We start from the raw sequence: 14,196 nt of genomic DNA, 5'->3' as shown, positions 1-14,196 counted from the left end.
GATGCTGTAGGCTGGGGGTGGAGCCGATACAGCCGTCCCAAATAAATAAATTGCCAACAAACCCACAAGGTTAAATTGTGTCTCTTATTTCATTGTGTGTGGGGATAAAGCATGCATCCTGCGTTGGAAATGTGCAATCATGAACTCACAAGGGATGGGTTGTTTTAATGCATAATGGTGTTATTTTGAAGAGGATAAGGAAAATGTCTAATAAAGGTATAGGCAAACAAACCGGCGTGAAATTTGATAAGATGACCTTGCCTGGAGACGAAGATGTTTGCTACACAATTACCAAACCAGAAACAAGACCACCCAGCACCTAAATACTAAGGCAGGGGTGCCCAAACTGGGGGGCATGAGATTTTCTGGGGGCGGGGGGCGGGGGGCGTAGCGCTTAGAGTCACCACGCTCTTCCCCAAAGCATTTAAATAAAATGCCAGGGATCACACCCAAGGCCCCTTACCTGGTCTCCGGTGGCTTCTGGCACCATGACAACACCGACATTGTGACGCCAGACTCAAGGTAAGGAGAGGTGCGAGAAAGGGAGGGGGGGAGAAAAGAAAAAATGAAGGCAGGGGGGCACAGGAGAAAAAGTTTGTTCACCCCTGTACTAAGGCACAAAAAGGACGATAACACCATTGTGGTGGAAATAAATATGCATGAGCAGAATGATGTGAGAAGGAAGTAGGAATCAAGCTACTTTGAAAACCATTTTGGTGTCACTTGCTTTCCTTCACTAATGTTTAGGTATTCAGCATGTCCATTTACATGTTCTTTCATTCTAAACTTAATCAAACCGTTAGCACCAAGTATGGTAAGGTTGATGTATGCCCCCTACTGGATGTGGTGGGAAGCAGGATTAGCTTCACACCATATTGTAAAGAGAAGAAAACTGCATATCAGCGAGTTTTACAATAGTATTTACCTAGAGCAAGAGGGGAGTATTCATTAAGTCTGACTGCGCCAACTAGGACACTGCACACACCTAGCTTATAGATAACTTACATCCCTTCTCTCTAATCTACATTCATTAGATGAACATAAATATTTAGGTAGTACATATTAAGTCACAGCATTTGTATCTATACATTATAGATTATGTGAATATTGCAAGAACCTCTCGAGACATTTATTGGAGCAATGGTTTGTGATTCTTACTGTAACCATGCAGATACAGCCCTCACAAATAACAGACCCACAAAGTTAAGATTTATGCGCTCCAGACTACTAACCCACAGTAATTGTAAGAATTTAGCTTAAAGCACTCATCAGGAAGCATTACACATTAACTTCTTCTACATTACTTTGACAAAAGGTATATTTACATCACACAATATATTTAATTTTTCTCTAGAACAGATTTTTAAAACAATGTCAGATGTACATTTTTATATTAAAAAATGGCACGTTAAGGTCTTATAAAATATAGCTACACCAGTGTATACTCAAAATATTAGTCGTCAAGTTCGCACCTGTTTAAGTGTGCAAATATAGTTTCATGAAAAACAAAGAAAGATGTAAAATATTTTTATTGGCATATTAGAGTGGCAGCCTTACATTCAAAATGATCAGGAGACTGTCCACAAGGTAAAACAGATACCTTCACATCTGCACCACGCCACTTTCTGCCAACAATATACCAACATTATCGTCTAAAATGCAAGATGGTCGAGGAATAAAAACAAGTCCACGTAAGTGGCCAAGAAAAGGCTTTGAAGTTCGGAAAAATAGACAAATGTCGATACTGGTCCATGCACTTTTGCATTTATTCAATGGTCCTCAAACACAGAAATACCGGCTGTAGTAGAAAATACTGCTGCTGGTGCTTCTCTCTGGTATGAGGCAGTTCTGCAAATGAGGATCACCCCGTCCCATTTCAAAAATAAAAATGGCACATTTCCAAAATGTGGAAACTGGCAACCACTGGCTCCAGGACACCGCATCTTACCGACCTCCTTTATAAGAAAAACAAGGGGAAAGACGACAAGGAGGCGTTAGAAAGTGGGATATTTGGTTATACCTTCTGAAAACAAAATAGAATGCCGGGTTCAGAAAAGTACTAAACACGGACACTGAAGAGGATCCCCGCACAAATATAAAAATAACCACAATCCACATTAAAGGAGCAGCCCGCCCACTCAATCACCCTTGGATTTTTTTTTCCCACCCCATGGGTGGGAATCAAGGGGACCCTGGAGCTAAAACGCATGAATTAGGTAGCGCCAGCACTCCCATGTATTTAAATGTCTGCGTTACACAGGCCAATAGTAAGCCTGGGTGGGGTGGTACCGGCACTACTTTTACCCGTATCTCGGGAACCAGGAGTTGCCCAGAGGTGGAACTAGCACATTACAACTCTTGAAATACCATGCTTTCCACATAAAAGTAAAACAATGAAAAGGAGTAGTGGGAACTGCCCCTTTAAGTTAGGATGTATTGTTAAAATTAGATGCTTTTATATGATCAACAAGTTTCATTTCAAGAATTCATCAATTGTGCAGTAGGTGAAATCCAAAAACCTTCACGTACCTCGGAAGCCACGGCTACCCCCTCTGCCTCCTCTGAAACCACCACCTCCTCCAAAACCGCCACCACCACCTCTTCCACCTCTGAAGCCACCTGTAAACAAGAATACAAAACTAATTACAGATATACATGGAACTCATCAAGTCAATGGATGAGATAGTGTGACTCGCCCAAGGAGCAGACACCAGAAATTGAGCCAGGTTCCCCTGCTTCAAACAGTTTTGTGGTTATCAGAGTAACTGTCTTTACTCATTCAGTCTAATGTTGAGGATCTTTCTTTTTAAACCGCTCAGTATTGAAACCAGAATTACTAGTTTAGGTAATAGTGTTACATCCTGCATTTTTAAACAACTGTCCAATAGGAAGCCACAATGGTATGCCCTTGATATTTATTTATTTATAAAATATTTTACCAGGAAGTAATACATTGAGAGTTACCTCTCGTTTTCAAGTATGTCCTGGGCACAGAGTAAAAGAGATAAGATAACTACTTCAGCTCTGGAGCCACCCGTAAATAAAACGTTGTAAAAAAAAATTAAAAATTAAGCAGGATTGCTTCCTTAACGAGATTTAAGTTTACAATTACTTCAGAGATCTGAATATATTTATATATGGGGGCGGGGGTGATCATGCTGGGCCATTTCTTTAAACAAGTGTTCTTAAAGTTCAGCCCTTGAGACTCCGCTTACTGAACAGCCGACACAGAGCTCTAATAATCACCAAGACTTGCTTAGTTGCGTGCTTCCCTGAAACCCTGCAGTTGGATGCTCAAGGGCAGGACCTCTGATTTAAACACGAACAAGCATTTTAAAATGCCCCAGATTAAATGCGACCTGAGAGCAATACAAAAAGAAGCCGAACCTCCTCCTCCGCCTCTGCCAAAACCGCCTCGGCCAAAACCTCCTCTTCCTCCGCCGCGTCCACCACCTCTTCCTCCACCACGGCCACCTCTTGGGGGACCTTTCTCACCGGGAGGCCGAGGGAGGAACCTTTGCAGTGGAAGAAGCTTTGCTGGGTCAATGTAAAACTGCCAACGAACAGGGAAGTAAAGACATTAATTACACGTTTCCCATTGGCTTGAAATAGTTTTTAAAAAAATCAGTGCAAACCTTTCATAGGAAATAAATCCTGTATGTAAAATGATTTGACACTTTTAACCACCCTTTGAGATCCCAAGTTCTGAAAAGTTTGATGCCGCGGGGGGGTGGTAAGGCAATGCATAGCAGAGAAACGATGGTAACTGGAGCACTCGATTGAAAAAAGTTTAATGTTCAATCATTATGGCAAAAAATAAATAAATAAAAAGAGGGGGGGGGGGGAGAAGCGGAACAAACTTACGCGTTTCACGCTAACTTGCGCTTTATCAAAGAGCCCATACTATACCCCCTTACTGATCGCATTAATTCACACCCACAGACCGAATTCCCATTGCCACGAATGGATATGTCTTATCCCTTCATTGTGACTATACAGATAGCCTCTCACTAATGCATATATAAAGTGTCTGCTCTCAATAGGAGTTTCATGCATTTGTCTATAACATCATTTCAATATTTGAATCTCCGGAGTTATTCTATTACCTGGATTATTTTGCAGCCAAATCTGCATGGGTTACATTTACCAATTGTACCCACCACATGTGGACTCTTGAGCTCTGCTTAGGAACTTGTTCTGTTTTCTCTACCGTGCACATTGTTTCTAACAATTAACATAAACAATGTATAAAATGTTTGGAAGAAGTAAAACCAAACATTAAGAGAACAGGGAAAGATAATGGGTGGTTTAAGTAGCCTAAAAGCCTGACAAAACAATCCGACATACAAAATTACACACTGCGCACACATTTGTCAAAGGCCCTGAATGAGTGAATGTAAAGTGTTAATAGCTATAAGCGTCATGCAAACAGAGAAAATATTGTGCAAAATGTCCTTATATACAACTGCAATATTTACTACAAATCAAACTGAGGGGGGGTGGAATGACCAAAAGGTCATAAGGTGTGCACCTTGCACTATACTGATGTGAAAGGAGGGAAACCTAAATATTATAACCTGTGTGATGTAGGAACAAAAACTGCAGTAAAGTGTATAGGTGGTGCTGGCAGGGAAGAGGTTAATGTTGATCAAAAAGATAAAGAAAAGCTCCCTATACGCCGCACTAGAGATCACCTAAATCTATGTTAAAACTTAATATTTATTAATAAACAATTAAAATGTGTTTACTGCAGCAATAATGTGAACCAAAGTGATTAAAATGATTGAAATAAAAACGGAGAGGTTAGCTGTATACCTAATAGAAACTGACAGTGTAGATCAAAACCACTATTGTCAATTAGAGTGTCCCACAACTATATAATTATACTAGAGGTGGTAGTGGTTTGGCTACAATACTGTGTCATATGAAAACTACTCCTAGATGGTAGTGATGGGTGTAACCTGAATAGATGTGTACGCTCGGTTTGCCAGGTAAATACTGTAGTGAATCAGGTATACATACACATTTGTGCCAGACCGTCAGGTTCAAAATCTAGTGAGCCTGTGGGTCTGTCATGGTGAACAATAGCAGTTGATGCAAGATCACAAAGTATGTGTCTTGTACTGTGAACCATGAACCATGCAATGATTAAGGAGTAGTCAGAGTGTTGTGCTTCCTAATGAAGTCTCCGAAACACTCTGAGAGGAATTAGGCAACAGACCTCTCCGATATGGCCAGCGTACTAGGTGGTAACGCTTAGCTCGCCCTACATATGTTTCACCTGTAGTGGCTTCATCGGGGGCAAAGACAGAGTGATTCCCTTACTTATTTATACACTTTATTATTACCCTATTGGTTAATTAGTTTCAGACTCTGATTGGTCCTCAGATTAAATGTATCCCACCTATACTTCAGAAGCAGGGAGGAAGAGGCACTGATTGGCCATGTCAAGTCACATGGCCAGTCACATATCTGTGTACTTCTAGTCATGTGTGCCAAAAATTCCTCTTACACTGGTGGCTGGGAGTTGCGTCGCGTCATCAGCGCGCGACATCCCATAATTTCGGCAAACTGCTGCGTGTTAATGTCACTCGCTCTATACTGACAATGTCCACTGCAAAATGAGCTGTCACGGCATATTATCATGGGACTACAATGTATCCCTTGGTTGTTGTGATGTAGGTGATTGCTGCCCGTGATGTCTCCAGCCTATTGGTGGAAAGTTGCGTCGCGTCATCAATGCGCGACGTCACCATCAATGGTGTTTACATTACAATCGAGGTTTCTTCCCACGTTGTTATGTGTGTGGTTGCCGTAGCTACCTACGATGCTCTGTCCTGATTGGTCAGAGGTTCCGTCGCGTCATCGAGGCCAAATTTCAGTTACAACTTTGAAGCTAGATGCCACTGCAATCGATATGCTATATGGTCAAGTCAGTACATTTAAAGAGTTGTAAATCGTTAGCATTTTACCCCACATATTAGCAGTATAGTGTAGTGAGGTGGTAAATGTTGTTATGATGGTGCTTCATAATGCTCCACTCTCTGGCTAATAAATATGTCCGATTAGAAAGGGAGGGCTACTAGTCTGCACTCATATACACTATACATTTCATGTCAGTGTTTTACTTGCCAATAAATTAGTATAACGTAATTGTGTATTTCTTAGTGACTATTTGTGTGTGTGACATCAGTTAGAGCTATTTTTATTTATTTATAAAAAACCTTTTAATGGCGTTTGCTATTCATTAAGTATGAAGTGTGGGGATATGTGTTCCAAGGGAATAATGATTGATGCAGAGGTGAATTAATAAAAGCGGTCAGGGTTGTATCTCATTATGATCGGTGTCACAAACGAGTAAATAAATGAGTCGAAAAAGGGGGGGGGGGGGGGGGAATGAAAAAGTCAGATCTGTATTTAAAGGAAGGGGGTGAAGAGGAAACCCTCATTCAGACCTGTTGGGGATAAGGTGGATAGTTGGTATATCCACCGGGACTCTTGTTGTAAAAGAGTTTTGTCCCAATCTCCTCCTCTCATATTGGTTTTGAGGCAAAAAATGCCTTGAAAGCTTAAGGAGTTAATGTCCCCCCCATGGTGTCCCCGTACGTGGCATGATACCGGGGTATCCAGCACATTCCTAATCGACCCAATGTGTTCCAATATACGTCTACGGAACTGGCGACCCGTCTTGCCTACATATTGCATCCCGCATTTGCAAGTGATGAGGTAAACTACATGTGTACTCTTACAGTTTATAAAACTTTTTATTTGGAATTTTTTGTTATTACAGGTACTTTGGAAGTTTTTACTGGTATTGATATATGTACACGCTTTGCATGTTCCACATTTGTAGGTACCCGTTGTTTTTTGTGGAAGCCACGTTTGGAATTGTGGCTTATTTTGGAAATGGCTGTGGACTAATGAGTCCTTTAAGTTTTTTGATCTTTTTGGCACCATTGTTGGATATGGTTTAAGCACTTCACAAAGATCTTTATCCTCCAGGAGGATATGCCAGTATTTCCTGTAGATGGATTTGATCTTGCTCCATTGGGCACTGTAGGTACCTATGTATCTGATTGTTTTATCCATGACCAGTTCCCTTTTTGAGTACAATAGTTTTTCCCTGTTGACTTGTTCTGCATTTTTGTAGGCTTTTTTGACGTATGTTTTACTATAGCCTCTATTCAGGAATTTTTCCTTCATAGTTTCCGCTTGCCGATGGAAGTCTGCAGAGTTAGAGCAATTCCTCCTAATACGGAGGAACTGGCCCGTCGGGATACCTTTGATTAATGAGGCCGGGTGGTGACTGTCTGCCCTTAAATAGCTGTTTGTTGCTGGTTTTTTTGCGTGTGATACCGTATTTATTGTTCCATCATGATTGATGGAGATTTTTAAATCCAAGAAAACCAGAGTTTCTTCACTGATCTCAGATGTTAAGCGTAGATTATGACTATTCGTGTTTAGAGTTTTCACGAAGGTGTTAAATAGTTGTTTGCTACCCTTCCATAATATCAGAATATCATCTATATAGCGAATCCACATAGTGATATTATCCGTGAAAATGGTCATGTTCTCATTAAACACACTGTTTTCTTCCCACCAACCCAGGTACAGGTTAGCATATGTTGGGGCGCATGTTGTGCCCATTGCAGTTCCCTGTACCTGGAGATAGAGTTTATTGTTGAATGTGAAGTGGTTGTGTGTTAGGACAAAAGATAGGAGATCACATACAAACTCGTTATGCTTTAGATATCTGGTGCCCCGAGTGGAAAGGAAAGAGGCTACTGCCTTTAAACCTACTGGATGCTGGATGCTGGTATATAGTGACTCAACATCCATACTACATAAAACTGTATTTGCATCCACTGTAATTCCTTCTAGGCGTTTCAAGACATCACGAGTATCCTGTACATGTGAAGGCAGAGATTTAACAAAAGTTCTCAGTACTTTGTCCACATAGATGCTTCGGCCCTCAGTGAGATTCCCAATGCCCGATACAATTGGGCGGCCCGGTGGATGTGTGGAGTTTTTGTGCACCTTTGGTAGACTATAAAAGGTTGCTGTTTTGGGGAATGGGTTATACATGAATTTATGTTCTTGTTTAGAGATTACTAAATCTTCTAGTCCTTGATCTAACAGGGTTTTAAGTTCTTTCATAAAGATTGGATTCGGATCCTGATCTAGGATTCTGTAACAGTTGATGTCACCTAGAAGTCTCAAATTTTCTTTAACATAGTCATCTGTTTTCTGTATAACTATATTCCCTCCTTTGTCTGAGCTTTTTATTGTAATGTCTTGCCTATCTGATAATTCTTTGAGTGCTGCCCTTTCTTTTTGGTCCATATTTCTCTTTGTGTTTTTCCCCTCTATTACTATGGATTCTATTTCTTTGGACACCATTTTAACGAAAGTTTCAACATTGCTGCATATATCCATTTGGGGAGTGAATTTACTCTTTGGTTTGAGTTTTGTGAATGGGCCCGTTCCCAATGGTCTTTCACTTTCTTCACATAATTCCAAAAGAGTATCTAGATTGTCTAGATCAGCTGTACTCATTTCCCCAGAATCCAAATTTTTGGATCTAGCTAGTTGGATTTTTTTATAATACTTGTGCAGCAATAATTTTCTAGCGAATAAGTTGGTGTCCTTTATACAATCAAACTGATCCATATTAGAGGTGGGAGAATATGAGAGGCCTCGTTTCAGGACTTTGATATGCTCTGTGCTTAGTGCAAAATCAGTGAGATTCATGATGAATGTGTCGTGTGAGTGGTCTGGTGCTAGTGATACGTTCCCTTCCTGCTCTTGTTGTAACCTCTGCGTTTGTATTTTCTTCCTCTCCCCTCCCTTTCCCCTTCTCGTTCGTTTAAATAGAGATCTAGGGTTTCTGATGTTTGGGGGAGACCTAAAAAAGAGGTAGATTCCTGACTAGCTGTTTTGGATCTAGTAGTAATACTTGATCCTATGTCAGGTTCCTGAAACCTCCTATGTGTAATTCCTTGGTTACTGGGATTGTCAGTGTCTGAGGATTCCTGATCTGTAGTGGAATCACTCTGAACAGTTGGTTCAGCGTATTTTTTTTGGAATTTATATATAATTCCCTCCTGATAGTCAAGTTTGTCACGAGCAAACTTCCTATGTTTCCTGTCTTTTAGGTCTCGTGTAAATTTATCAATATTGGCCTGTAGTTGTAGTTCATATTTTTCAAATTTTTCATTTTTACTCCATAATTCTACTTCCAATAGTGATTTGTTTAGATCTTTTTTGACCGTCTCTAGTTTTTCTTTTTCGTGTTTAACTATGAGAGTCATAAGATCTTGTGAACAGGTGGCTAGAATAGCCAGCCAAGCCTTTCTAAATTCAGTGTCTTGAATTGAGTGGGAAGGGGCTATATTTGCTCTTAAACCCCTTGGGATAATATTCTGAGCCAGATATGCTTCTAAGCTTGTGATATCCCACCATAGTTTAGACCGATTCCTGTAGTTTTTGTCTAGGTCTCGGAAGAAATTCTTTATTTCTGATAAGTTTTCAGTTTTTTCAGTTTGTGCATAGTTACAGCTGAACACTTTATCAGATTCACTATGCCATGAGTCGAAATCTACTGAGTTAGATAGGAACCCTGTCATTGCACGAGACCAGTAGTATGTGCTAAGGTGCGCAAGAAAAGGTTGAGACAACCCTAGTGATTATACAAAGGAGGGGTGGAATGACCAAAAGGTCATAAGGTGTGCACCTTGCACTATACTGATGTGAAAGGAGGGAAACCTAAATATTATAACCTGTGTGATGTAGGAACAAAAACTGCAGTAAAGTGTATAGGTGGTGCTGGCAGGGAAGAGGTTAATGTTGATCAAAAAGATAAAGAAAAGCTCCCTATACGCCGCACTAGAGATCACCTAAATCTATGTTAAAACTTAATATTTATTAATAAACAATTAAAATGTGTTTACTGCAGCAATAATGTGAACCAAAGTGATTAAAATGATTGAAATAATTTTTCATCCCCCCCCCCCCTTTTTCGACTCATTTATTTACTCGTTTGTGACACCGATCATAATGAGATACAACCCTGACCGCTTTTATTAATTCACCTCTGCATCAATCATTATTCCCTTGGAACACATATCCCCACACTTCATACTTAATGAATAGCAAACGCCATTAAAAGGTTTTTTATAAATAAATAAAAATAGCTCTAACTGATGTCACACACACAAATAGTCACTAAGAAATACACAATTACGTTATACTAATTTATTGGCAAGTAAAACACTGACATGAAATGTATAGTGTATATGAGTGCAGACTAGTAGCCCTCCCTTTCTAATCGGACATATTTATTAGCCAGAGAGTGGAGCATTATGAAGCACCATCATAACAACATTTACCACCTCACTACACTATACTGCTAATATGTGGGGTAAAATGCTAACGATTTACAACTCTTTAAATGTACTGACTTGACCATATAGCATATCGATTGCAGTGGCATCTAGCTTCAAAGTTGTAACTGAAATCTGGCCTCGATGACGCGACGGAACCTCTGACCAATCAGGACAGAGCATCGTAGGTAGCTACGGCAACCACACACATAACAACGTGGGAAGAAACCTCGATTGTAATGTAAACACCATTGATGGTGACGTCGCGCATTGATGACGCGACGCAACTTTCCACCAATAGGCTGGAGACATCACGGGCAGCAATCACCTACATCACAACAACCAAGGGATACATTGTAGTCCCATGATAATATGCCGTGACAGCTCATTTTGCAGTGGACATTGTCAGTATAGAGCGAGTGACATTAACACGCAGCAGTTTGCCGAAATTATGGGATGTCGCGCGCTGATGACGCGACTCAACTCCCAGCCACCAGTGTAAGAGGAATTTTTGGCACACATGACTAGAAGTACACAGATATGTGACTGGCCATGTGACTTGACATGGCCAATCAGTGCCTCTTCCTCCCTGCTTCTGAAGTATAGGTGGGATACATTTAATCTGAGGACCAATCAGAGTCTGAAACTAATTAACCAATAGGGTAATAATAAAGTGTATAAATAAGTAAGGGAATCACTCTGTCTTTGCCCCCGATGAAGCCACTACAGGTGAAACATATGTAGGGCGAGCTAAGCGTTACCACCTAGTACGCTGGCCATATCGGAGAGGTCTGTTGCCTAATTCCTCTCAGAGTGTTTCGGAGACTTCATTAGGAAGCACAACACTCTGACTACTCCTTAATCATTGCATGGTTCATGGTTCACAGTACAAGACACATACTTTGTGATCTTGCATCAACTGCTATTGTTCACCATGACAGACCCACAGGCTCACTAGATTTTGAACCTGACGGTCTGGCACAAATGTGTATGTATACCTGATTCACTACAGTATTTACCTGGCAAACCGAGCGTACACATCTATTCAGGTTACACCCATCACTACCATCTAGGAGTAGTTTTCATATGACACAGTATTGTAGCCAAACCACTACCACCTCTAGTATAATTATATAGTTGTGGGACACTCTAATTGACAATAGTGGTTTTGATCTACACTGTCAGTTTCTATTAGGTATACAGCTAACCTCTCCGTTTTTATTTCAATCATTTTAATCACTTTGGTTCACATTATTGCTGCAGTAAACACATTTTAATTGTTTATTAATAAATATTAAGTTTTAACATAGATTTAGGTGATCTCTAGTGCGGCGTATAGGGAGCTTTTCTTTATCTTTTTGATCTACAAATCAAACTGACTGCAAAATACATGTAATTATACAAGTATGACTATTAACAAGACATTTTAAATTGGGGTTTCCTAACCAAGATTATCATTCAAATGGGCACCAATTAATTTATAAAATGTTTTACCAGGAAATACATTGAGTTACCTCTCGTTTTCAAGTATGTCCTGCGACAATGAATCCTACAACTATCATAAACTGAATATTCAATACACTGAAGTGTAACACCCTGTGCCCTATTGTTAAACACAAAGCTTCAATAAACAAGAACATCTTACCTTCTGTAACTTCTTAAACGAAGATGCTTTCATATTGTCAGATAGTTTGATAGAAAAGTACTATGAAGTTGTTAAGGAAGATTTTCTTCAAAATCTCTTGTTTTAATATGCATTATCGAAAGCTCAATGTCAAATGTAAATATGCCACTAAAAAGGCTTCAAACAAAACCTGTGTTGATACACATCATTTAATTGGAATAGTGCAGCTGCTTCATTTTCTTAAAGCAACAACCCACCTACTTTTTTTCTTTTACACTGAATTCTGTAATAAAGATAAATAATCCAGAAAGCAAAAACTGCAACTAAAACACTGTTCAGCTCTGCAGAAAACCCCGGTTTTAATTCTACTAAAAACAAAAAACAAAATGTGTCCACAAAATTCCTGTGCGCTGCGTACCGCTCACTCTACTGTAATTGTGAAGCGCTTTGAGTCCTATTGGGTGAAAAGCACTATATGAAATAAAGTTATTAAAATGGCTGGATTTTACATTTTAAAGGCTTTAAAACCAGAGACGAACATGAAACACAGACAGAGCTCAATGCACATCCAGCGAAACTTTATACACGGTACAGTGCCTAAATATACATGTATTGATATCTATTAAATAAAATGGTCTTTTTTAGTTTAACATTTTGGCCAAATTGTTGTAAGCCCTTGAGCCACTGCGCGGCAGACCACATCTCAAGGGTCCCCAACACTAATATAAATTCGTAATAACCTGTGCATTGCCAGGAAGAATGATTTATAATAAATCTGTCAAAATTAGTTGCAAAGTTCTAAGTCTGATTGAAGCTTTTATTAACCTGTACATTACCAGGAAAAGCACTCTGTATTAGATTTGTCACAATCACACTGCAAGCAAGTTCCCCTGAGTGGGAGATGCTATGGAGTGAGCTTTTAACCATTGTGGGTGTTCTATATGTCTTACATTTTAAAGGAGTAGCCCTTGCAGCTTGTGTTTAATAGGATTGATCCAGGGGGTGTCAGGAGCTGAACAGCATTAATTTCAGCTCAGAGGACCCCTGCTTCATGAGATACTTACCTCTGTATAGGCTGCCAGTATCTCTCCTTGGAGCCTTGGCTAGGTTCACAATATGGCGGCTTTAAAAAGTCCCGCATTTTGTGGGCCAATCGGAAGTGGTGTTGTCATCCCTTGTGTCTTCCCAGTGGCCCGCATCACCAGGACATTTCAAAAGCAGAGAGATCCTGGCACTCCATACAGGGGTAAATATCTCAGGAAGCAGGGGTTCGACGGATCTGAAATCAACACGCTTCACCTCAGGAGACCCCCTGCTTCAATCCCATTACAAAAAATAATACTAAATTGCCATGAGAACTGCTCCTTTAAGTGGAACAAAAAACAAATATTGTTTCTTAAACTAATGCTGCCAACACATTGTGGTTAGAAAGGATACAAAGTCTCTGAGCTGTCCAAATATCTCATCCACTTTCCCGATCTGTTCTTTGTTGTCTAGGTAGATGGGGGCGTTGAAGTAAGGTACTTTGTTTTGCTCTGTGATGCATTTACACACCACTTCATCTTCACAAGGATGCATGAACTCCCCAACCTCTGCAAGATAATATCAATTATGATCAACTCGAGCTGGATTCATTGGAAGCTGAAGCATTGGGGTTAGAGGGGAACTCACGAGGAGCAGGTAAATAAAAATATTACGCTCATGAGTGTCATGTGCTTGCTTGGAAAAAGAAACAGTTTTAGCCATACCAGGGTATATGCAGTACAAAGTTATATTAGGGATTATATGTTAATAACTATGGAAAGAAAGCAGCAGCAATTCTAAAAGGTGCACTGATCCGTGTGTCTGTACCAATAGTTAACAAATAGTTAACCCAGGGAAACAAAAATGCAACATGATTGCACTCATTCATATTTGTTAGTTCTCAAAATATAAAACTTACCAACAACACTCTCAGGGGGTCCTTGGTCATATCCTCTGTTGAAGCCACCGCGTCCTCCTCCACCGCCTCTTCCAAAACCTCGTCCTCCGCCTTGTCCATAGCCACCACGTCCTCCACCACCTCCTCCCCAACTACCTCCACCACCACCACCACCACGGCCTCCTCTGTTAAAACCTCCTCTCCCTCGGAAAGACATTCTGTTGACCAAAAAAAAGGAATAAACAATGAGTAAAAAGGTTGATTAAAAG

At 40.2% G+C, this 14,196-nt stretch overlaps 1 protein-coding gene across 3 annotated transcripts in view; it reads right to left on the bottom strand.

The window, feature by feature from the left end:
- Positions 1 to 1,511: 1,511 nt before the first annotated feature.
- The window catches only part of GAR1 (GAR1 ribonucleoprotein), a 13,745-nt gene continuing 1,060 nt past the window's right edge, over positions 1,512 to 14,196 (bottom strand). For all 3 annotated transcript variants that reach the window (XM_075617153.1, XM_075617155.1, XM_075617154.1), the window contains exons 2-7: positions 13,949 to 14,145; positions 13,444 to 13,598; positions 12,028 to 12,087; positions 3,388 to 3,553; positions 2,530 to 2,619; positions 1,512 to 1,955 (exon numbers count right to left, since the gene is read on the bottom strand). In XM_075617153.1, the coding sequence (XP_075473268.1) occupies positions 1,945 to 1,955; positions 2,530 to 2,619; positions 3,388 to 3,553; positions 12,028 to 12,087; positions 13,444 to 13,598; positions 13,949 to 14,145 (679 nt within the window). In that variant the 3' untranslated portion in view covers positions 1,512 to 1,944. The remainder of the gene's footprint in view (positions 1,956 to 2,529; positions 2,620 to 3,387; positions 3,554 to 12,027; positions 12,088 to 13,443; positions 13,599 to 13,948; positions 14,146 to 14,196) is intronic.

Source organism: Ascaphus truei, chromosome 1 (assembly GCF_040206685.1).
Source record: "Ascaphus truei isolate aAscTru1 chromosome 1, aAscTru1.hap1, whole genome shotgun sequence".
In the NCBI taxonomy this organism is placed as follows: Eukaryota; Metazoa; Chordata; class Amphibia; order Anura; family Ascaphidae; genus Ascaphus; species Ascaphus truei.
Note: the sequence above shows the minus strand (reverse complement) of the source record. Positions and strands in the feature narration are given on the sequence as shown.